Raw genomic sequence first — 24,047 nt, 5'->3', positions numbered from 1 at the left:
GTGGGAAATGGAACAAAGCCATCTTAGCTTCATCATCAGAGCCACCTACGGTGTTCTTCCCACACCCAAGAACCTAAACCAGTGGCTTGGAGAGGTTCCATCATGTTCTCTCTGCCAAACCCCAGCAACATTAAGGCACACCCTCACTGGCTGCAAAACCTGTCTTTCACAAGGCCGCTACACCTGGGGGCACAATCAGGTGCGGCAACAACTGGCGATTATCTTGTTAGGAAGGAGAACCCTCCCCCAACGCCTGGTTTCTCGAACACCACCCCTTTTGTAAACGCAGGACAACTTCCAGAGAAGCCATTTGCAAGAAAGGTCACTGCCTCAAAAAGGCTGGCAGTATCATCAAGGACACACACTATCCTGGCCACACACTCATCTCCCTGCTACCTTCAGGTAGAGGGTACAGGAGCCTGAAGACTGCAACGACAAGGTTCAGGAATAGCTACTTCCCCACAGCCATCAGGCTATTAAACTTGGCTCGGACAAAACTCTGAACATTAATAGCCCATTATCTGTTATTTGCACTTTATCAGTTTATTTATTCATGTGTGTATATATTTATATAATGGTACTAGACTAAGTGGGACCCGTTGGGTCCCAGCATCACACAGGAGGGCTGGTCATCCAACGCAATATTCCACCTCTCCACCAATTCTAATATTGGTGGCCAGTTGGGGGAGGGGGGGGGGGGGCTTTCTGGAGCGCTAGTATGGGTGTTGTGGGCTGAAGGGACTGGTTTCCAGAGGGCTAGTATGCAAATTGTGCGCCAAATGGATTCTTGGGCTGGCGTCTCAGTCAATCAAGCCTGTTGTGCTGGCAACTCACTCACTCACGGCTGGTGGGCTGGTAGTTGACTCACGGCTAATCCTTGAAATTCTATTTCAAGCAGGGTATAAGGCCACCAAATTCAAGTGCAGTTTCTTACCACTTCTAGCAGGGTGCAAGGCCACCAAATTCAAGTGCAGTTTCATACCATTTGAAGTAGGGTGCAAAGCCACTAAAGACAGCGAGTCGTGACCTCTCCCTCCTCCATCTTGCAGAGACTGAGCCACACCCACATTTTAGCTTCAAGCCATTGCACCCAAGCCACCATCTGCAGTAAGTAGTGCCTTTCAACTTCAAGCCACACCCAAGCCACCATTTGCAGTAAGTAGTGCCTTTCAACTTCAAGCCACACCCAATCCATCATTAGCAGTAAGAGGTGCCTTTCAACTTCAAGCCAAAGCTCCCAAGCCACCATTTGCAGTAAGTAGTGCCTGTCAACCTCATGCCACCATTTGCAGTAAATAGTGCCTTTCAACTTAAAGCCAAAGCAACCAAGCCACCATTTGCAGTAAGTAGTGCCTTTCAACTTCAAGCCAAAGCTCCCAAGCCACCATTTGCAGTAAGTAGTGGCTTTCAACTTCAAACCAAAGCTCCCAAGCCACCACTTGCAGTAAGTAGTGCCTTTCAACTTCATGCCACCATTTGCAGTGCCTTTCAACTTAAAGCCAGAGCACCCAAGCCACCATTTGCAGTAAGTAGTGCCTTTCAACTTCAAGCCACAATTTGCAGTAAGTAGTGCCTTTCAACTTCAAGCCAATGCACCCACGCCCCCATTTGCAGTAAGTAATGCATTTTAACTTCAAGACATTGCACCCAAGCCACCATCTGCAGTAAGTAGTGCCTTTCAACTTCAAGCCACACCCAAGTCATCATTAGCAGTAAGAGGTGCCTTTCAACTTCGTCAAAGCTCCCAAGCTACCATTTGCAGTAAGTAGTGCCTTTCAACTCAAGCCAAAGCAGCCAAGCCACCATTTGCAGTAATAGTGCCTTTCAACTTCAAGCCAAAGCTCGCAAGTCACCATTTGCAGTAAGTAGTGCCTGTCAACCTCATGCCACCATTTGCAGTAAGTAGTGCCTTTCAACTTCAAGCCAAAGCACCCAAGCCACCATTTGCAGTAAGTAGTGTCTTTCAACTTCAAACCAAAGCTCCCAAGCCACCACTTGCAGTAAGTAATGCATTTTAACATCAATCCATTGCACCCAAGCCACCTTCTGCAGTAAGTAGTGCCTTTCAACTTCAAGCCAAAGCTCCCAAGCCACCATTTGCAGTAAGTAGTGCTTTCAACTTCAAGTCAAAGCTCCCAAACCACCATTTGCAGGAAGTAGTGCCTTTCAACTTCAAGCCAAAGCAACCAAGCCACCATTTACAGTAAGTAGTGCCTTTCAACTTCATGCCACCATTTGCAGTAAGTGGTGTCTTTCAACTTCAAGCCACACCCAAGCCTCCATTTGCAGTAAGTAGTGCCTTTCAACTTCATGCCACCATTTGCAGTAAGTAGTGCCTTTCAACTTCATGCCACCATTTGCAGTAAGTGGTGTCTTTCAACTTCAAGCCACACCCAAGGCACCATTTGCAGTAATAGTGCCTTTCAACTTCAAGCCAAAGCAACCAAGCCACAATTTGAAGTAATAGTGCCTTTCAACTTCAAACCAACGCTCCCAAGCCACCATTTGCAGTAAGTAGTGCTTTCAACTTCAAGTCAAAGCTCCCAAGTCACCATTTGCAGGAAGTAGTGCAAGCCAAAGCAACCAAGACACCATTTGCAGTAAGTAGTACCTTTCAACTTCATGCCACCATTTGCAGTAAGTGGTGTCTTTCAACTTCAAGCCACACCCAAGCCTCCATTTGCAGTAAGTAGTGCCTTTCAACGTCATATTTTTGCAAGCTTTAGAACCAATAGACATATTTTTGCAAGCTTAGAACCAATAGAGACATTTTTTACAAGCTTGAGAACCAATAGAGACACTTTTTGCAAGCTTGAGAACCAATAGAGACACTTTTTGCAAGCTTTAGAACCAATAGAGACACTTTTTGCAAGCTTTAGAACCAATGGACTTTTTTTGCAAGCTTTAGAACCAATAGACATTTTTTTTGCAAGCTTTAGAACCAATAGACATTTTTTTGCAAGCTTTAGAACCAATAGACATTTTTTTTGCAAGCTTTAGAACCAATAGACTTTTTTTTGCAAGCTTTAGAACCAATAGAGACATATTGTGCCAGCTTTAGAACCAGTAGACACATTATGCAAGCTTTAGAACCAATAGACACATTTTTTGCAAGTTTTAGAACCAATAGAGACACTTTTTGCAAGCTTAAGAACCAATAGAGACACTTTTTGCTAGCTTTAGAATCAATAGACATTTTTTGCAAGCTTTAGAACCAATAGACATTTTTTTGCAAGCTTTAGAACCAATAGACATTTTTGGCAAGCTTTAGAACCAATAGACATTTTTTTTGCAAGCTTTAGAATCAATAGACATTTTTTGCAAGCTTTAGAACCAATAGTCTTTTTTTTTTGCAGGCTTTAGAACCAAGACATTTTTTTGCAAGCTTTAGAACCAATAGACACTTTTTTTGCAAGCTTTAGAACCAATAGACACATTCTGCAAGCATTTTAGAACCACTAAGGGCACTTACATTTGAGTAGACATGTGCTCAGTGTTATACACAGCTCAGAGAAACGTGACCCTCTGCCTTCCTCCATCTTGAAGAGGCTGTGTGGCACACCACTTCCTGGTTTTATAGTCCCTCCCCCCTGCCACCAGCGGGGGCAGCAGAGAGAATGGGGAATTTTGTAAAAACATTAATATCTCTGTCATTTTTAATCGACGGGAAAATTCCTCGTCACACATATGGCGAAGGGGGGCTCTGAGCAAGGTGGCCAAAAATGACGGCCGTAGGTGGCGGCGTTCTCTCGGAAATCGCAGCACAGATGGCCAAAACCGGTCAAGAACAGACTTTTAGTAATATAGATATGGACACAATGATCTGTTTTGTAGTCAATGCCTACTATATTCTGTTGTGCTGAAGCAAAGCAAGAATTTCTTGTCCTATCAGGGACACATGACAATAAACTCACTTGAACTTGAACTTGACCCTCCTGGACACTGCCTGGGACTGGAAAATGCAGGCTGATCTAGACCAGAAGCTCAACTTTCCACCAGAGATGATCACAACTAATCTCAGGCCGGACCTGATCTCGTGGTCAACCTCACAGAAGTCCCTGTACATCGTGGAGTTAACTGTGCCTTGGGAGGCTGCAGTTGGTGAAGCGCATGAATACAAATGTCTGAAGTATTCAGACTTAGCAGCCGAGGCAGAGTAACGCGGCTGGCGTACCCAGGTGCTCCCTGTAGAGGTTGGTTGTAGAGGGTTTGTAGCCATGTCAACAACCAGACTCCTGAAGGGAATGGGAGTTCGAGGACAGGCCATCCTGCAAGCCGTCAGGTCGCTGTTAGAGGCTGCCGAGCAAAGCAACAACTGGCTGTGGCTGAAGAGGAAGGACTCCAACTGGGCTGCAAAATGACCAGCAAGAGGGGTAAAACGGAGGGGAGCGCACCTGGGATGCCAGGTGTTACTGTTGAGCCCTCTGGACGTGTCGTGGGCCTATCAACGAAACACCAAGGAAGGAGGGTGCCCACCTGATGACCCCAATGAAGTCTTTACCCCGACCCCCACTCAAGATATTAAGAAGGTGCCAATTATAGTAGGGATTGTAATATCAAGTCCTATAAGCTCAACTACATATATGCTACCATTTTTAATATTCAACATACAGTCCCCTCCGTCCTGACTGTCTTGCCACATATCCTAATATTGTGACCCCTGATTCTAGATCCCACAGCCAAGGGAAGACATTCTCCCTACATCCAGCCTGTCAAGTCCTGTCAGAATTCTGTGTAAAAACACTGAGAAATACCACTCAACTTAGATTATCCGATGAATGATTTAACACATTTTCTAAAAGATAAATCATTCCTTTTCTTCATTCCTTTTTCCAATCTCCAAAGAGAGCCAACTTTGTACTGCGGTGCTGAACCACAAACATGTTTCAGCTTATTCAATCACGAGTCAAATCTGGGCCTGTTTTTACATGATATCCACATCTACATGGAGAAATGTACTTTCTGAGGGCTTGATAGCCAATATGCTAATCAATTCTGTAATCACATTGAGGAAAATAAAACTTTCCTTTCATATTTTAAATGCTACCCTGAGATTCTGTGTCCAAAATACTAACTATCTGGAATAATTGTACTATATTTGTGAAAATGTTAAGATCTCCATGAAGATCCTCATCTTCAAAACTTCACTCAAAGTGAAGGCAATATTTTAATTTCACTATATCTTCACATCTGCTCAATCCAGAGAAACCAAGGACCGTTATACTTCTGCAGTTAAGATTTACTTGTTCAGCAGTGAATAATAGTCGGGCAGGATTTCTAACCTGTGGCTGCCCACTGCGCCAGCAAGAACTTTTATGCACTTGGTCAGGTCCACATAAATGTTCTGCTCAACTGTCTTCCAGACACCAGTTGGATGTGACCAATCACTATTTCTCTCGCAAATAATGCTGCCAAGTATAAATTTACTGGTTCTTCGGGGGGGGGGGGGGGGGGGGGGGGAGTTTGATAGCTTGTGTGATTTTGATAGCTTGTGTGTGGTGCAGTGCTGCTGTTTGACGGGGTTGTAATTGGTAGCAACAGTTTATCTGAGACTTTGGCAGTATTCTTGTGGATAAGAGACTAAATTGTACAGTTAGGCATTTTGTATGTATTTCTATAATTGGTTTCTAATTGTATTATGATTTATTAAAGTTACCTCATTGTCATACCATTAATATACGCTAGTTTCAACTCTGTCCCTGAAAGTGAAACGGCTTTACATTATTCAACCTCATCTCATGAAATGACAATTTGTGAAGCCTGGTAATCATAAAGGGCTGTAGTCAACATCCCTTGGTCCTGACTAAAAACATCACCTATCCATGTTCTCCAGTGATGCTGCCTGACCCACCAAGATGCTTCAGCACTCTGTGTCTTTGTTTATCCCTTGGTTTCGATTCTGTTGAAGTCACGGTTTGAAGACAAAATTCAAGCCACCAGGTGTATGAGAGCTGTGAAGAACCAAATGGCCACTTTTTAAATCTATTTGTAAAATAACTATGTTTCAAAAGAATCCATTGGAAGTGAAATGGCGGGAAATATTTCAGAGCCCTGTGTGGCTTCAGGGTGCAGCATCTGCAAAATATCTTGCAGTTATCTTTCTAGATGACTCTGATAGTACATTGCAAATGAACACAGCAATACTGGTACTCTTTTCAATAGCATTGGGAGAGTAAATTCTTCAGATGAACTGTAGGAATTCACTGCCAATTTCTCAAGGGCTTTTATGTGTAAATGCTCCTATTGCTAATAATGCACTCATCCTGTGAAATAAATATTAAAAACGTCAATTTTAAATCTATTTAGTCATAGAGATGGACAGCACAGAAGTCAGCCCAGTGGACCACTATTGAAAATACAATTCTAGAAACCCTTTTGCTTCTGTAGTGGAATTTAACTAGGAAAAACATTATTAATCTGACTGAACAATGGTGCTCTTACTGGTCTTTATTAGAAAAAAGTAAAAGATTGAATCTGGAGAACTACAGGTTTGTCCCAACATTTATATGAACAGTTACCAATTTGTTACAAACACATGCACTGATTTTATTTATAAAATGGATGCTGATGTTGAAACGAGCAGCTGAAGATACTGGGATTGGAGTAAAAAACTGCTGGATGAACTCACCAGGTCAGGCAGCATTTGTGGATGAAATAAACATGTTTCGGGTTGAGACCCTTCATCTAGACTGAAGTGTAGAGGGGGGAAAGCAAGTATAAAGAGTTGAGCAGGAGAATTGGGTCCACATAATCTTCCCGCTAGGTTCCCTATCCCTATGCCCCACTGTTCCCATTTGCCCACCACCTCTCTTATTTGGTTCCACCCTTCCTTTATTGGAATACATAATCTGCATCCATATTCTCCACATCACTTCCCAGCCTCTGTCACCGTCTCCACCCTCCCCTCTCCCACCTGAATCTATCTGCCAATCAACCCCTGTTTACATGAATCCATCTATTGCTTGCCAGCTCTGAAGCCACCTCATCTCATCTCCCCTCTTCTCTTTCAGTCCTGATGCAGGGTCTCAAATTCGAAATGTGAACTGTCCATTTCCCTCCACGAATGCTGCCTGGCCCACTATGTCCCTCCAGTAGCTTGTATTTTGATCCTGAAGGTGAAGCCGTCTCCAAAGAAGATAATGTGACTAAAATATTGGAGAGATGTTTGTTTATAACTTATTGTGACTCAACACAAAGCATTTTGTCTAGTGGGGGAAGCCAAAACAAGAAGTCATAAACTTTAAGTTACAGCCAGGGCACTGACATTAGGGAGCACTTCCTTACACAATATGCAGAGGGAACCTGGAATACTCTCCTCCAAGATGCAGCTCACATTAGAAATCAACTGAAAATTCAAAGGTGAAATTGATGGATTTTATTTTTATAGGAAGGGATGGTGTAACAGAGTAATCGGAGAGGAGATAGAGATCCGATCAGGGGCTGAACAGTTCTCTCTTCTCTTCCCAATCTTTTATACAAAAGAAAATGTTCTGTGTGTTAACAAAAAAGATATATTCTTATTCATACACAAATGTCAAAAAGATGCAAGATATCCATCTATGTCAAACGTGGACAAAAGCATAATGACATCATTGTCTTCTGACAATCTTCAGTGACACTCCATTTTCACCACATCATCCAGGGAATTGCAGACTTCCTCTGTAGCAACACAGTTATTGATTTGCAAGTGGCAAAACGTGTATTAACAGGAGATGATGTCTTAATTTTCACATCTGCGCAATCCCAATTCATGGTCTCACACTCTGCTTCATCATCTGCTGTCGTGTGTATTCCCACACAAGCAAAGCTCCACTCACATGGACATTGAGTGATCGGATGATACCACACTGTGGGATTTCCACACACACATCCAAGTGCTGGATCAAATTGGCTGGAATTCCCTCCCGTTCATTCCTAGAAAAATCAAATTAAATGCAACATTGAGAAAATAAATCTTAATCGACATTTCAGAATAGTAATAACAACACAAGAGGCTACATTATTTCAAGAGTAGATGAGGATATCCACTTCTAAACCATAACAATTAAAAATGTCTGATATACATTTAAAATATCAATAATTTTATGCATTTTAAAGCAAGAAATTCTTCAATTTTATTCCAGAGACACAAAATTAAAATATTGTAATGTTATCTTATTTGGGCTAAGATGTTGCTGATGCCACCAAAAAAATATTTCCTATCACATTTAACATATATAGTTATCAGAGATCAAGGGCTAAAAATAAAAGCGACCCTGTCCACTTCACATTAATCCTTGACTCTAGTTATATAGCCTGAAAAAATAACAATTACTAAAAAAAAACACAGTAAAGAAAATGTTCTAACATTTAGGTCAGCATAAAGAGATATATGCAAACAATCCAATAAACACAACTCCTTAAAGAAATGTGACAATGTTCAATTGAGTTTTATAATTTAACTGACAGTAATCAATAATTTTCCTGGTGCCTGCTGCTGCCAGGCATCAATTCAGGCACATCCTTGGGGCCCTGCAACAGCTTCGTCATCAGACTGACTGAACAGCCAATCACCAAAATAATCTTAATTCACAGCAAACCAGGAAGGAATGAGCACAATTTTCCATTAATATTTTTCAGCAGCATGCACACTAAAGAGTGATTGGAGTACATATGCTACTAAGGTAAAAATAGATAAAAGTAGAATTGCAATCATTAAAACTGTATTTTAAAATCTCATCTAGAAATCTCTAGGTGAGTAATATGCAATAAACACACTCTTAAATGCCTTCTGAAATGCCCCAGCAAGTCAGTAAGTTCAAGGCCAATTAGCAATGGGCCCTGCCACATTCCATGAATCAATCCTATTCATTCTTACATCCAAGAATAATCTGCAGAATGACACATCGCTCAGGATCACCACACCATCTTATGTTTCTATCACTAGATTTATATTGTTGTTTTAATAATGCAGATATCTGAAAGTGCTTCATAGTAGTATTATGTAACAAAACAGAGTCACAAATGGTGACAAAAGGTCAAACAGTCGGGTTTTTAAGAATAGAGGGGTATAAGGAGTGAATTGATGAGTGATGATGACCCCTACTTGTGATCTAGCCACAGTTGCAAATTTTGGTTTAGTCTCCATCCCTTTGCCACTAACCAGAATATCGACAGCAATTTTAGACAATAGACAATAGAATAGAAATAGGTGCAGGCATAGGCCATTCGGCCCTTCGAGCCAGCACCACCATTCAATGTAATCATGGCTGATCATCCATAATCAGTACCCCGTTCCTGCCTTCTCCCCATATCCCCTGACTTCGCTATCTTTAAGAGCCCTATCTAGCTCTCTCATGAAAGTATCCAGAGAACCGGCCTCCACCGCCCTCTGATGCAGACTCACAACTCTCTGAAAAAGTGTTTCCTCATCTCCGTTCTAAATGGCTTACCCCTTATTCTTAAACTGTGGCCCCTGGTTCTGGACTCCCCCAACATCGGGAATATATTTAAGAAGCTGCAGATGCTGGAAAATCGAAGGTAGACAAAAGTGCTGGAGAAACTCAGCGGGTGAGGCAGCATCTATGGAGTGAAGGAAAAATGTTTCCTGCCTCTAGTGTGTCCAAACCCTTAATAATCTTATATGTTTCAATAACATCCCCTCTCATCCTTCTAAATTCCAGAGTATAAAAGCCCAGCCGCTCCATTCTCTCAGCATATGACAGTACCGCCATCCCGGGAATTAACCTTGTTACCTAAAACCTACACTACCTAAATAGCAAGAATGTCTCTCCTCACATTTTGTGATAAAATGGATGATGGTCTCTAAAGGAAGTGACTGAGAACCTTATAAACTGTGATGAAGCTGTAAATGATTGCTGTTTGTATATCTAAAGCTTTTAGATGAAGCATGTAGATTCATTTTCTGCCAACTCAGTTTTATTTATTGCCTGCCTAATTCATTTGTTATTTTTTCCATTTTACATCATGTAATGGTCATATGAACACTGTGAACACTGATTAGGTTTCCAGTTTTCCATGTAGCAACACTGTTTATCGAGAGTCTGCTGAATGATAACAGAGTTAGCAAATATTGCTGAGGACAGTTAAGTGTTGAGAGAGATAGATTTATAAAAAAGCGTACTTTCCCACAAACATTTATCATACTTAATTAAAATTTGCGTTAAATCTATGTATCTGTTGAAGCAATAAAAACAGAAACTTGAAAGAGAGCAAGCATCTATATTATACTTTCAACAGGATGTTACAATATGCTTTGCAGCCAGCAAAGCAGTTTTTAACTATCGTCACTGTGGGGCGGCACAGAAGTAGAGTTGCTGTCTTATAGTGCCAGAGCCCCGAGTTGGATCCTGACTAGTGGTGCTCTCTGTACAGAGTTTGTATGTTCTCCCTGTGACCATGTGGGTTTTCTCAGGGTGCTTGTTTTGCCATATACACGTTCCAAAGATGTGCAGATTTGTAGGTTAATTAGCTTCTGTAAATTGTCCCTGGAGTGTCGTACTGGAACGTGTGTATGGCTGATTGCTGGTTGGCACAGACATGATGGGCTGAAGGGCCTGTTGCCACATTGTATCTCTAAACTAAACTAAACTAAACTAAACTAAACTAAACTATTGTAATACAATGAACATGGTTTCCAAGTTGCGCATAGCAAGCTCGCACGACAACAATGTTACTGTGGTATTGTTTGAGGGTATATTTTGGTTAGAATACTGGTTATTTCTTCAAATTTATGTTATCTAACCTGTTAAGTTTATTTCAGAGAGTAGATAGTAGACAGTTCCTTAGTTTAAATGTATGTTGTGAAACAGGCAGCAAAAGGAAGGTTAACGTGGCAGGAATGGTTAACTAGTCAAGAAAGTAACGTGGGGTTAACAATTCCAATGGACGACCTTGTATTTATGAGCTGCTGTGTTCCTTCCTCTCCCAATGACCACACTGGCCTCCAACCCTGCACCCTGCATCTCAGCACTATGCCAATGCACTGCTGCTCGGCCCCTACTCACCCAACACCAGCCCTCACAGGCAATCTCTGCAGACTGCCCTGCTAGTTCACTCTACACCCGCCCATACAGCGATGGGGTAATTGGAGGGCAACGGTCTGTGCCAGATACCTGGACCAGTGAGGCACAGCCCCAGCAGACACCATTACATTTTGGGATGGGTGGGTGGAGGAAGAAATGAGTGTTCAGAGACCAGAACAAAGAATGTTATGACAAAACAACACTTTACGTGGTTTTACTGATATCAGATGTTAACACAGCAAAATCAAGAAGTAATCAATATTCAGTGCGCTGAAATTGGATGATAAAATTATACTCTTGTCTCAATGGTACATACCATCGTTATTTTACTACAGCCTTGATACATACTGGTAGCCTAAAGTAGGGGTTCAATAACATGCATCATATGTTATAAGATCCATTTTAATCACTGGGTTTAAATCCACATTGGAACTTGCAGTGCAAGTGATTCAGTCCCATTCCCCCTCTTGTTCTTGTTCTCGGTTGTCCTGCAAATTGTATTCTCTCAATTGCCCATCTAATTTTCTTTTGAAAAAATTTGAATGACTTTGCTTCCACCTTCCTTTAAGGCAATTGGTTCACAATCATCTCCTCTCTGTGTAAAACAAGTTACTCTTCATATCCCTATGCATCATTTACCCTTCACTTCACAATTTATGTTATTAGTGTTGCCAAAAGATCTAATATCGAGAATAGCCTCCCTCCATCTAAAACAGACATGATTATATGATCCTGCATCCATCTACCCACTATCCCTCTCTCTGGTTCTACATTTCACTCCCAACCTTCCTTTCTAATCAGATTGCACCATTTGCACTATTTTGATCTCCACTTATCACCTCCATCCAAGGTTAGCATATCCATCCTTCTCTCCCCCATGTGATTAATCTGCCAATCAACTCCTCCATACCTGAATCCTCCTGAAGAAGGGTCCCGACCCGAAATGTCACCAATCCTTTTTTTCCAGAGATGCTGCCCCTCCAGCGCCTTGTGTCTATCCACCATATCGCTTGCCGGCTATTGCCCTACCCTTTAACCTCGCTTCTTTCTACTAGCTATCTCCCTTCTGCTCCGTCAATTTGCAGAAGGGTCCCAACCCGAAACATCGTTTGTCCATTTCCCTCCACAGATGATGCCTGACCTACTGAGCATTTTATGCATCTTTGTCAAGCCTTAACAGTTTCTCCAATTAAACCTTTGGTGGAAAGTTCTCATCCCTGGCATAATCTCGTAAATCTCCACAGCCATTTTCTACGAATTTGACATCTTTCGAGAATTAGACACAATAGTACAATTGTGATTTAATATGTTGCTGACGTCTGAGCAATTAGCACCGTTCTGTTGAGCACTGTTCCTGAGAACCACATGAACAATTGATTATTTTCTGCTAATAAGCGTTGGTCAAAGTCATTGCAACAGATCAGCCGTGTTTTGTGGAAGGAATCGATCCATTCCATTCACTTGCAAGCATCGTTTGTGACTGTTTGTAGAGCTTTCTTGTTTCTGTGGCATTCGGAGTGCTGTGTTAAATTTCTACGAATGCAGTTTTAAACCTGTTAGATCTTGGAATTCTTCAAAAGAACATATATTTTGGCAATAACGTTTCTGAGCCTTCTTGGAACCAGCAAGCATGTGACCACAAACTGGTATTAAGCAATGAAAATAAAACAAAATCATGCTAGAAATCTAAAGTAAGAAACAGAAAATGCTGTAAAACCCTCAGATGTTTTGGTAGATTCTGTGGAAAGAAGATAGAGTTATCGTTTCTGGACAAAGACCCTTTCCCAAAACTGGGGAGGAGATCAAACTAAATACTTTTACTTGCAGGAGAGAGAATGGATAGGATATGAATGCTGCCTGACCTACTGAGTGTTTCCACATTTTCTGCTATTGTTTTAAAGAAGCTACCACTTCAAATACCAGTTTTAAAGGAAAACAAGATAAAGTATATGGGCAATTTATACTTCCTATGAAAAGCAATGAGACTATCATTATAGGTAACATATTTAAACCTCAGCATCCTACTACATTCCAGCTCATAGGTGAGACTGCTAACACTGATTAGGTGGCTTTTTGTGATATCATACATTGCCTGTATACTACTTAAGTCTTGAATCTAAATCTACTGTAGGAGATATTAAGCTAAGATATTAAGCAAACTGCTCTTTGTGAAAAACATAAGATTGTCTTCAGGGTGTGATGAGAGATTTCTAATGCAAGGAGAATGTTCAAGGGGGGAAACTAAAACTGTGCAAGACAAAATTAGTTATTGACCTTTGGACCCATAATTACCACCGGAGCATGTTGCTTCAGCGTAACTGAATAACATAATCAACATTATTAGAAAACTTAACCTGAAATAATTTGTTCAGTAAAATATTGCATGTTTATTATATGATAAGCGTGAGCACAGTAAAAAGTCACTTTCCAACAATTAGTTATTTAAAATTGTGGAAAAGTGGTTCCCAAAGAACTTCAGTGAGATACATAACATGACAAATACAATGAATAATAGATTTCCTTCCAAGGACAAATCCAACACAACAGCAATACATCTATGACTCATGTAATACAAAAGCACCTCTAATCTTGTCAATAGCAATTTTAACAACTTCCATTTTTGTCACAAGATATTCGGGTGATCTTTCATGCAATGAAAGAAGAAGAAGTCAGCATCGGTAATGTCAACAATCGCTATCAACTCCCCACCTGATTCACTAAAGCATTTTATGACAAGAAGTTGCCCTCAACAGTCTATGCTGAATGTGACCTCAAATTTACCAACTCACAAGTGGCTTCTGAAACAGAAACCATTTTGAGTGAGGGCAATTAGTGAAGGGCAATAAATGCAGGTCTAACTACAGTGCCCTCCATAATGTTTGGGACAAAGACCCATCATTTATTTATTTGAAGGTACACAAAATTGCTGGAGGAACTCAGCGGGTGCAGCAGCATCTATGGAGCGAAGGAAATAGGCGACGTTTCGGGCCGAAACCCTTGCCTCTGTACTCCACAATTTGAGATTTGTAATAGAAAAAAATCACATGTGGTTAAAGTGCACATTGTCAGATTTTATTAAAGGCCATTTTTATACATTTTGGTTTCACCATGTAGAAATTACAGCTATGTGGTCTTTGTCTCAAACATTATGGAGGGCACTGTACAATTTAAACATTTAGGAACAAATAGCAAATTTATAAAGTCATCAGTCTTGACTTGAGGCATTCAAGTCACAGCTGGATTTTGCCTTTCAGATTTGTCATGCCTGAACATCTTTTACAGTTTGGTTTCAGTTCACTTTGCTCTTCGTAGTTAAAGAGAAAACATCAATTACAATAAAATGCTTAGTGGTCCGCGATTGCCATTTCTCATCTCATGAGGCAAAAAATTCAAGGGGATATTGATCATAAATTGCAGATGATATGGAAATGGCAAATGCAAAATATTAATTTAAGCCAAATGGAGAGAAGGACAGAGACAAATAGAAATATAAAAATTAGACTTTAGGATGGAAATTAGAAAGATCGAGACACCAAAAGGAGATGGAATATCAGAGGCAACACCATGATATCATGAATGAAAGATTTGCAATGAGAATGATGTCCAGACATCATACACAAAAAGCTGGAGTAATTCAGCAGTTCAGGCAGCATCTCTGGAGAAGAGGAATAGGTGACGTTTCGGTTTGAGACCCTTCTTCAGAACAAGAGTCTCGACCCAAAACGTCACCTATTCCTGTTCTCAAGAGATGCTGCCTGAACCGCTGAGTTACTCCAGCTTTTTGCGTCTATCTTCGGTTTAAATCAGCTTTCACAGTTCCTTCCCACACATTATGTCCAGAGGTCAGTCTGGACAGAAGAGTGTTTCGGAGGCTGACTTTATCATCTGATTTTTGGTTTCCTTTGTAAAGAAATTGGCATGCTTTGAATGGTCTAGTAAAGGGCAAACTATAATTACATAAGAGATTTCACAGCTTGATCCAAGTTATGTATATAAAACGTAAAAAAATGGTTGAGGACCCAGCACTGATCTCTGTGGCAAATTGCTCTTGTTGCTCAACAACCAATCTTGCATCCACGCCAACATGTTGCCTCATACACCCTGAGCTAAAACCTCTGATATGGTATCTTATCAAATGTAATCCGTCATTCTAAATATACAGTGCATTCAGAAAGTAGTCAAAACCCTTCATTTTTCCACATTTTGTTACGTTACAGCCTTATTCTAAAATGGAATAAATTCTTTTTTTTTAAATCATCAATCTACACACAATACCCCATTATAAAAAAGCAAAAACAGGTGTTTAGAAACTTTTGCAAAGTAATTAAAAATAAATAACTGAAATATCACATTTACACAAGTATTCAGAACCTTTGTTATGACACTCAAAATTGAGCTTAGAAGCATTGATTATCCATTGATTATCCTTGAGATGTTTCTACAACTTGATTGGAGTCTACCAGTGGTAAATTAAATTGATTGGACATGATTTGGAAAGGCACACACCTGTCTATGTAAGGTCCCACAGTTGACAGTGCATGTCAGAGCAAAAACCAAGCCATGAAGATGAAGGAATTGTTCGTAGACCTCCGAAACAGAATCGTGTCGAGACACAGATCTGGGGAAGGGTATAAAACAATTTCTGCAGCATTGCAGGTCCCAAAGAGCATAGTGGCTTCCGTCATTCTTAAATGGAAGAACGTTGAAACCACCAGGACTCTTTGGCTGCCCGTCCAAACTGAGCAATTGGGGGAAAAGGGCCTTGGTCAGGGAGGTGACCAAGAACCCAATGGTCACTCTGACAGAGCTGCAGAGTTCCTCTATGGAGATGGGAGAAACTTCCAGAAGAACAACTATATTTGCAGCACTCCACCAATCAGGCCATTATGGTAGAGTGGCCAGACGGAAGTCATTCCTCAGTAAAAGGCACATGACAGCCTGCTTGTAGTTTGCCAAAAGGCACCTAAACAAGATTCCCTGATCTGATGAAACAAAGATTGAACTCTTTGGCCTGAATGCCAAGCGTCACGTCTGTAGGAAACCAGGCACCGCTCATCACCTGGTCAATACCATACCTACGGTGAAGCATGGTGGTAGCAGCATCGTGCTGTGGTGACGTTTTCAGCAGCAGGAACTGGGAGTAGTCAAGATCGAGGGAAAGATGAATAGAGCAAAGTACAGAGAGATCCTTGATGAAAACCTGCTCCAGAGCGTACTGGACCTCAAGAGGTTCACTTTCCAACAGGACCACAACCCTAAGCACACAGCCAAGACAACACAGGACTTGGCTTCGTGACAAGTCAGTGAATGTCCTTGAGTGGCCCAGCCAGAGCCTGGGTTTGAACCCGATCGAGTATCTCTGGAGGGACCTGAAAATAGCTGTGCATTGACGCTCCCCATCAAACCTGACAGAGCTTGATAGGGGGTGGGGGATTAGAGGGAGGGGAGCGAGGGAGGGGAGAGAGGGAGGGGAGAGAGGGAGGGGGGGCAGGGAGGGGTGGGCAGGGAGGGGGGGGCAGGGAGTGGGGGGGACAGGGGGGGCATGGAGGGGGACAGGGAGGGGGGGACAGGGTGAGGGGGGAGAGAGGGAGAGAGAGAGAGAGAGAGAGAGGGGTGAGGGAGAAAGAGAGAGGGGGAGAGAGAGAGAGAGAGAGGAGGGGGGAGAGAGGGAGAGAGGAGGGGAGAGAGAGAGGGGGGGGGGTGGCAAGATTTTGGAGTGGGTGGTGGGCGGGCGGGCAGGCGTGGGAGTCCAGCTGCGGGAGGCGTGGCGCGAGTGTACTTGTGCGCAGGATTTAGTCCACAGCAGCGGCGCCTGGAGGCAGGTGGGCCTCGATTGGTGGGAATGTGGACATTGTGACGTCAGCAGCTCAAGCGGCGATCATATTTTTTAAAAAGTGAGCTTTGTGATCAATTTTATTCAAAATCTCGGGAAATAATTGACCAAGGAGTGGATTTCTGAACTCATAAGATAAATCCCTACTGAAATTGTAAAAATCTCCCCGTTTTTGCGTCGGATTTTCGAGGAAATACGTTGCAAAGGCAAAATGCCGTACACCCACACACACACACACACACAGAGTTTTAAAAGTATATAGATTCTGATATATTGTTCTTAATAATAGCTTCAAACATTTACCTCAGACAGGAATTAAACTTTTTAAAACTTTTTGTCTCTCTCTTCCCTTTTGGAAAAAAAAAAGGAGTTATATTAGCTATTTTCTTATCTTATGGAAACTTCCCCAAATCTCAGGCATGTATGGCAATTAAAATTATTGCAGCAAACACGTCATTGGCCAATTTTTAAGATTTCAGGACAAGTCTACACATCTAACAATTTGCTCTTTTGCATTTCCTGGTTTAATAACCCTGACCAAAGTTCTGTACAGCTGAAGCATGACTTCCACTCCTCTAAAATACACATCCAATGAGAGAAACAGCAGCATCCCATTATTCTTTCTGCAAACTGCGACACAGAGAGAGAGCACAGATCTTCAGTAGTTTTCTCGACCTGTTATTTTAAGCCAAATGTGAATTGTTCCCTGTGATTACAGGTGGATATTTCACTGCACAGCTGAATCTGCAGGGATCGTGATGCAAGGCCAAATGGAGAACTAAATTGATGCTCCTGTCATCAGTCAAAATTCACCCCAGGCAGGTGAATGAAATTCATTGCTTGCTTCCTGTTCTTTTCTGTTTGAAGTTCAGGTCCCAGAAGATTCCTTTGCAAGCAATAAGATCTCATAATGCACACTTGTCATGGTAGATTTATGGCCAGGTGTCTGAGTCACTGATATTGGGTGAGGTTATGGTCCCATAAAACATGATTATTTGTGGCCCATGACCATGCACTTCACAAAGTAGGGATGTTGTTGGAAATACAAGTAACCAGCACCGCATGCATGGTTAAGAATGACCTACCATGCAGATCAATAAATCTGATAATCAGCTACCAATACTGAGCCAACAACCAACAAGATGGATCCAGGGAACACCAGTGATTCAAAGAGTTCATTAAGGAACTTAACACAAGAGAACGTCAACACATCCTGAATGCAAAATTCCCATAAATTTAACATGAGATTTTCATAAAGAACACTCTGAAAATGCATGGAAAGACCCCTAAGAACTCATATTAACCGTGGCAGAACCAATATTAAGCAAAGTTTGCAAATAACATCTCAAACACTTGGCTATGACAGGCTATCATAGTAAAGACACAGGAGAGAGCAGGTGCTGAATTCTAACAAAAAATTCGAACCCATCAAATAGTCTCTCTGGGTAGTCTAGAACCCAATGGTACGAACAGTAATTTTTTCTAATTTCAGGTAACCCGTACTCCTGTTCCCCTTCCAATCCACCTGCTCCTCCCATTTTTCTCCTTTCCCCATAACACCCTCCTCCAGCACCCCCATCACCAGTCTTCAGCCCCTCTCCCTCGTTTCCATCCACTTACTATCCAAACACCATACATGCCAGATTTGTGCCCTATCTTGTTTCATGTGCCCTACACCTTTCCCTTATTGTTTCCTATTTTCACCTTCCTTATTTATCAGATTGCAGTCCATGCAGCCTTCATGCCCGTTTATCCTTCTCCAGCCTGTCTCCACTTTTGCCCTCACCTCTCCTCACGCCAGCTGCCCCTTTCTTTTCTTATCTGCTTCCACCTATTACCACTCTGCCTCCCAACTCCATCCCTTTCTCTCCCCCACCTGCTTCCTTTCTCACCATCACCTCTCGCCCTCCTTGGTTCTCCTATTATCAACTGTCCCTGTCGCATGTCTCCCCCTCTCCCTTTAATGCTGGCTCACTTCCCTCTCCAATCTTAATCCTGAAGCAGACACAGAATGTCGACAATTCCTTTACCCCCCCACCACAGATGCTGCTGGACCCGTTGAGTCCCTCTGGCAATTTTTGATTTTGGAACACTTTACAATAATTTTGGTATATGGTACCAAAATCCTGCATTTTGGTCGACAGCTTTACATTTTCATTTGGAGGTGGTTGGAACAACAACAAAGCTGTAGCAGAGGCAGTGTACACTTTGCAAAGTACATTGTTCTCAGATGAGTGGCAGGCATGATCAGCAAGAAATACATTCCTTCTAAGTAGTGGAGAGGCATACACAAACCTCCTAGACCTCAAGTAATGGTCCTCAACTTCAAAATATTTATGGTTGTTCCAGGCCACAATATTGCCACATACCAGGTTTCACAAGTGGGTTTGCCACTGTGCAGGTCTCCCTCAGACTGAAGTTATAACTATACTGTGATGGAGTTGGGACCGCTTCTTTCACTCCTGAAATATTCCCTTGCTTTGGTTGTGGTGAGTGTAGAGATAAAATGAGGTTTGGGTGTAGCCTAGCAGGGTTTTGAAACAGTTCCATCCAATACAGCAAGAAATTGTAGAGAGTTTTGGACGTAGCCCACACCATCATGCAAACCAACCTCCCTTCCATTGATTCCATCACATTTCATGCTGCCTCGGCAAGGCCCCCAGCATAATCAAGGACCAGTCTCACCCCGGTGACTCCCTCTTCTCCCCCCTCCCATCAGGCAAGAGTACAGAAGTGTGAAAACGGATACCTCCAGATTCAGCTGTTATCAGCTGACTGAACCATGCTATCACCAACTAGAGAGTGGTCCTGACCCTCGACCACTGCTACACCACCATCATTCTATCCCTTGCCCTCACTTCGGTAAATCCGACCATATCGCGGTGCTGCTTCTTCCTGATTAAAGAGCGCACCCCCAGAGGTGAGGACTGTACAGAGCTGGTCGGGGGGGGGGGGGGGGGGGGGGGGGGTTCATAAAGAAATGTGTGGAGGACTGTATTCCTACAAAAACCTTCCGGGTGTTTCCCAATCAGAAGCCTTGGATGAACTATGAGATCCGCACTCTTCTGAAGACCAGACACCACCGGGCTTTCATGTCTGATGATACAGAGGTCTACAAGAAGTCCCGATACGACCTTGGTAAGGCCATCAAAAAGGCCAAAAGGGACTTCTGCTCCAAGCTGGAGGATGAGACAGATGTTTGGCAGCTGTGGCGGGGGCCTGAATGCAATCACCTCCCACAAGGCGAAATCAGGAGGTAGCTCGAATGTCGGCGTAGAATCACTCCCTAACGAGCTCAATGCTTTTTACGCACGCTTTGATAGGGAGAACGCTGATGTGCCTCCCAAGCCCCCAGAAAGTACATCAGCGCCTCTACTTCCTGAGAAGATTACGGAGAGTCGATATGTCAAGGAGGACTCTCTCGAACTTCTACAGGTGCACAGTAGAGAGCATGCTGACCTGTTGCATCGTGGTTTGGTTCAGCAACTTGAGTGCCCAGGAGTGGAAAAGACTACAAAAAGTAGTAAACACTGCCCAGTCCATCATCGGCTCTGACCTCCCTACCATCGAGAGGATCTATCGCAGTCGCTGCCTCATCAAGGCAGCATCATCAAGGACCCACACCATCCTGGCCACACACTCATCTCCCAGCTACCTTCAGGTAGAAGGTACAGGAGCCTGAAATCTGCAACATCCATGTTCATGAATAGCTTCTTCCCCACAGCCATCAGGCTATTAAACTCAACTCAAACAAAACTCTGAACATTAATAGCTCAATGCACTTATCTGTTTATTTATTTATGTGTGCATATATATATATATATATTCAATGGTATATGGACACACTGATCTGTTCTGTATTCATGCCCACTATATTCTGTTGTGCTGAAGCAAAGCAAGAATTTAATTGTCCTATCTGGGACACATGACAATAAACTATCTTGAATCTTGAATCTTGAGGGAGGAGACTATGCCAAAAGTTGGAAAGGGTGAGATGCAGTGAAAAAATGACAGGTAAACTGGTTCAGTGTGATGCTTGCAGGATGTGGTAGGTCAGGGACACTGTTGGTGTCTCTGGCTGCTACAACTGTGGTAAGTGTGTCCAGGTTCAGCTCCTGAAGGACCGTGTTGGGGCACTGGAGAGGCAACTGGATGACCTCAGAGTTTCCTGGACAGGACCTGCAGCGAGATCGTTACACCGAAGATACCGAAAGAGAGAAGGTGGGTGACGATGAGGAAGGGAAGGAAACTTGGAGTACAGGAGACCCCGGAGGATGTATCTCTTGAAAGCAGGTTCACCCTCTTGGAAACTGTCGGGACAGGAGACACTGCCAGTCTGAGCGGCGGACAGGTCTGCGAGTCAAAACGTGGGGCTGAAGCAAAGCCAAAGAGACAGACGTCACGCAGAGCCGTGGTAATAGGGGAGAGGTACAGACAGGGGTTTCTGCGGCAACAGGCAAGATTCAAGGATGGTGTGTTGCCTCCTTGGTGCCAGGATCCAGGACGTCACGGACCGATTGCAGATCATCCTCAAGGGTGAAGGTGAGCAGCCAGAAGTGGTAGTGCTCATCGGCACAAATGACGTCGGGAAGAAGAGGAAAGAGATTCTGCAGCGTGACTTTAGAGCGCTCGGAAGAAGGCTGAATATGCAGGACCTCCAGGGTGGTTATCTCCGGTTTGCTTCCAGTACCTCGTGCTGGTGAAGGCAGGAACAGGGAGATAGGGGATCTGAAAGTGTGACTGAGGAGCTGGTGTAGGGGGCAGAGATGTAGATTCTTAGACCACTGGGATCTGTTTTGGGGTAAGGGCGAATTGTACGAAAGGGACGGGTTGCACCTTAACAGGCGGGGGACCAGCATTCTGGCAGGCAGGTTTGCCACTGCTAGACGGGTGGGTTTAAACTAAATAGTGGGGGGGGAGACAAATTGTAAATACAAGGATGGAGCTAAAGGGAAAGAGAGTACAGGAAAAGTTAAGAAAGACACCAGAATTAATGGGACAGAAAGCTCACGAAGGGATAGGAGAGTATGGCCATGTGAAGCAGGAATCGATGTGAAAGGTAATATGAGTAATGGATTAAAAGTATTATATATGAATGCGCAAAGTTGAAGTAAAGTTGATGAGCTTGAGGCTCAGTTAGAGATTGGTTCATATGACATTGTGGGGATTAGATAGACATGGCTGCAGCAGGATCGGCACTGGGAACTGAATAGTCAGGGTTATACATCCTATAGAAAGGACAAGCAGGTGGGCAGAGGAGGTGGGGTAGCTCTGTTGGTGAGGGATGAAATTCAATCCCTTGCGAGGGGTGACATAGGGAATGTAGAGTCACTGTGGATAGAATTGAGGAAAGAGTAAGAAGACATTAATGGGAGTTATCTACAGGCCCACAAACAGTAGCCTGAATATAGGGTGCATGTTGCAGCAGGAGTTAAAATTGGCATGTAACAAAGGTAATCCCACTGTGGTTATGGGAGACTGGGAAAATCAAGTTGGTTCTGGACCCCAAGAAAGGGAGTTTGTTGAGTGCCTCCTGGATGGATTCTTAGAGTGGCCCTTGTGGCTAAAGAGATCAGGGGGTATGGAGAGAAGGCAGGTACAGGATACTGTAGGATGATCAGCCATGATCATATTGAATAGCGGTGCAGGCTCGAAGGGCCGAATGGCCTACTCCTGCACCTATTTTCTATGTTTCTATGTTTCTCGAGCAGCTTGTATTGGAGCCTACCAGAGAAGGCAATTCCGGATTTAGTGTTGTTTAATGAACCAGCTCAAGTTAAAGGTAGTGACCATAATATGATGTTTTAATCTGCAATTTGAGAGGGAGAAGGTTAAATCAGAAGTGTCAGTGTTGCAGTTGAACAAAGGGGACCATGAGACAGGAGCTGGTCAAGGTCGACTGGAAACAGGAATTCCTAGCAGGAATGATGGTGGAACAGCAATGGCAGGAATTTCTGGGTATAATCCAGAAAATGCAGGATAATTTCATTCCAAAGAGGAAGAAAGATTCTAAGGGAAGTAAGAGGCAACCGTGGCTGACAAGGGAAGTTAGGGATGGAATAAAACTAAAATAAAAGGTGTATAACATAGCAAAGGGCATGGGAAACTTTCAAAGGACAACAGAAGGTAACAAAAAAGGCAATACGAGGTGAAAAGATGAAGTACGAGGGTAAGCTGGCCAAAAATATAAAGGAGAATAGTAAAAGCTTCTTTAGGTATGTTAAGAGAAAAAGATTAGTAAAGACAAATGTGGGTCCCTTGAAGGCAGAAACAGGTGAAATTATTTTGAGGAACAAGGAAATGGGAGAAGAGTTGAACAGGTACTTTGGTTCTGTCTTCACTAAGAAAGACACACGCAATCTCCCAGATGTACCTAGGACAGAGTATCTAGGGAGACAGAGGAACTGAAAGAAATTTGCAATAGGCGAGAAATAGTATTGGGTAGACTGATGGGACTGAAGGCTGATAAATCCCAAGGGCCTGATGGTCTGCATCCCAGGGTACTCAAGGAGGTGGCTCTAGAAATCGTGGACGCATTGGTGATCATTTTCCAATGTTCTATAGATTGAGGGTCAGCTCCTGTGGATTGGATGGCAACTAATGTTATCCCACTTTTCAAAAAAGGAGCGAGAGAGAAAACAGGGAATTATAGACCAGTTAGCCTGACATTGGTGGTGGGGAAGATGCTGGAGTTAATTATCAAAGAAGTAATAACGGCGCATTTGGATAGCAGTAAAAGGATTGGTCCAAGTCAGCATGAATACATAAGGGGAAATCCTGCTTGACTAATCTTCTGGAATTTTTTGAGAATGTGACAAGTAAAATGGATGAAGGAGAGCCAGCGGATGTAGTGTATCTGGACTTTCAGAAAGTCTTTGATAAGGTCCCACACAGGAGATTAGTGGGCAAATTTAGAGCACATGGTATTGGGGATAGGGTATTGACATGGATAGAAAATTGGTTGGCAGACAGGAAACAAAGAGTAGGAATAATCGGGTCCCTGTCAGAATGGGAGGCAGTGGCGAGTGGAGTGCCACAAGGCTCGGTGCTGGGGCCGCAACTATTTATAATATATATTAATGATTTAGATGATGGAATTAAAAGTAACATTAGCAAATTTGCAGATGACACAAAGCTGGGTGGCAGTGTGAACTGCAAAGAGGATGCTAGGAGGTTGCAGGGCGACTTGG

The 24,047-nt window shown here is 42.8% G+C and overlaps 1 protein-coding gene across 1 annotated transcript in view; it reads right to left on the bottom strand.

Annotated features, from left to right (window-relative positions):
• Window positions 1–6,429: 6,429 nt before the first annotated feature.
• The window catches only part of tarbp1 (TAR (HIV-1) RNA binding protein 1), a 220,731-nt gene continuing 203,113 nt past the window's right edge, over window positions 6,430–24,047 (bottom strand). Inside the window, exon 30 of the mRNA XM_033025902.1 lies at window positions 6,430–7,914. Within this exon, the coding sequence (XP_032881793.1) occupies window positions 7,749–7,914 (166 nt within the window). The 3' untranslated portion in view covers window positions 6,430–7,748. The remainder of the gene's footprint in view (window positions 7,915–24,047) is intronic.

The sequence above is a fragment of the Amblyraja radiata genome, chromosome 8, assembly GCF_010909765.2.
Source record: "Amblyraja radiata isolate CabotCenter1 chromosome 8, sAmbRad1.1.pri, whole genome shotgun sequence".
Lineage (NCBI taxonomy): Eukaryota > Metazoa > Chordata > Chondrichthyes > Rajiformes > Rajidae > Amblyraja > Amblyraja radiata.
This window is presented reverse-complemented; position numbering and strand designations above follow the sequence as displayed.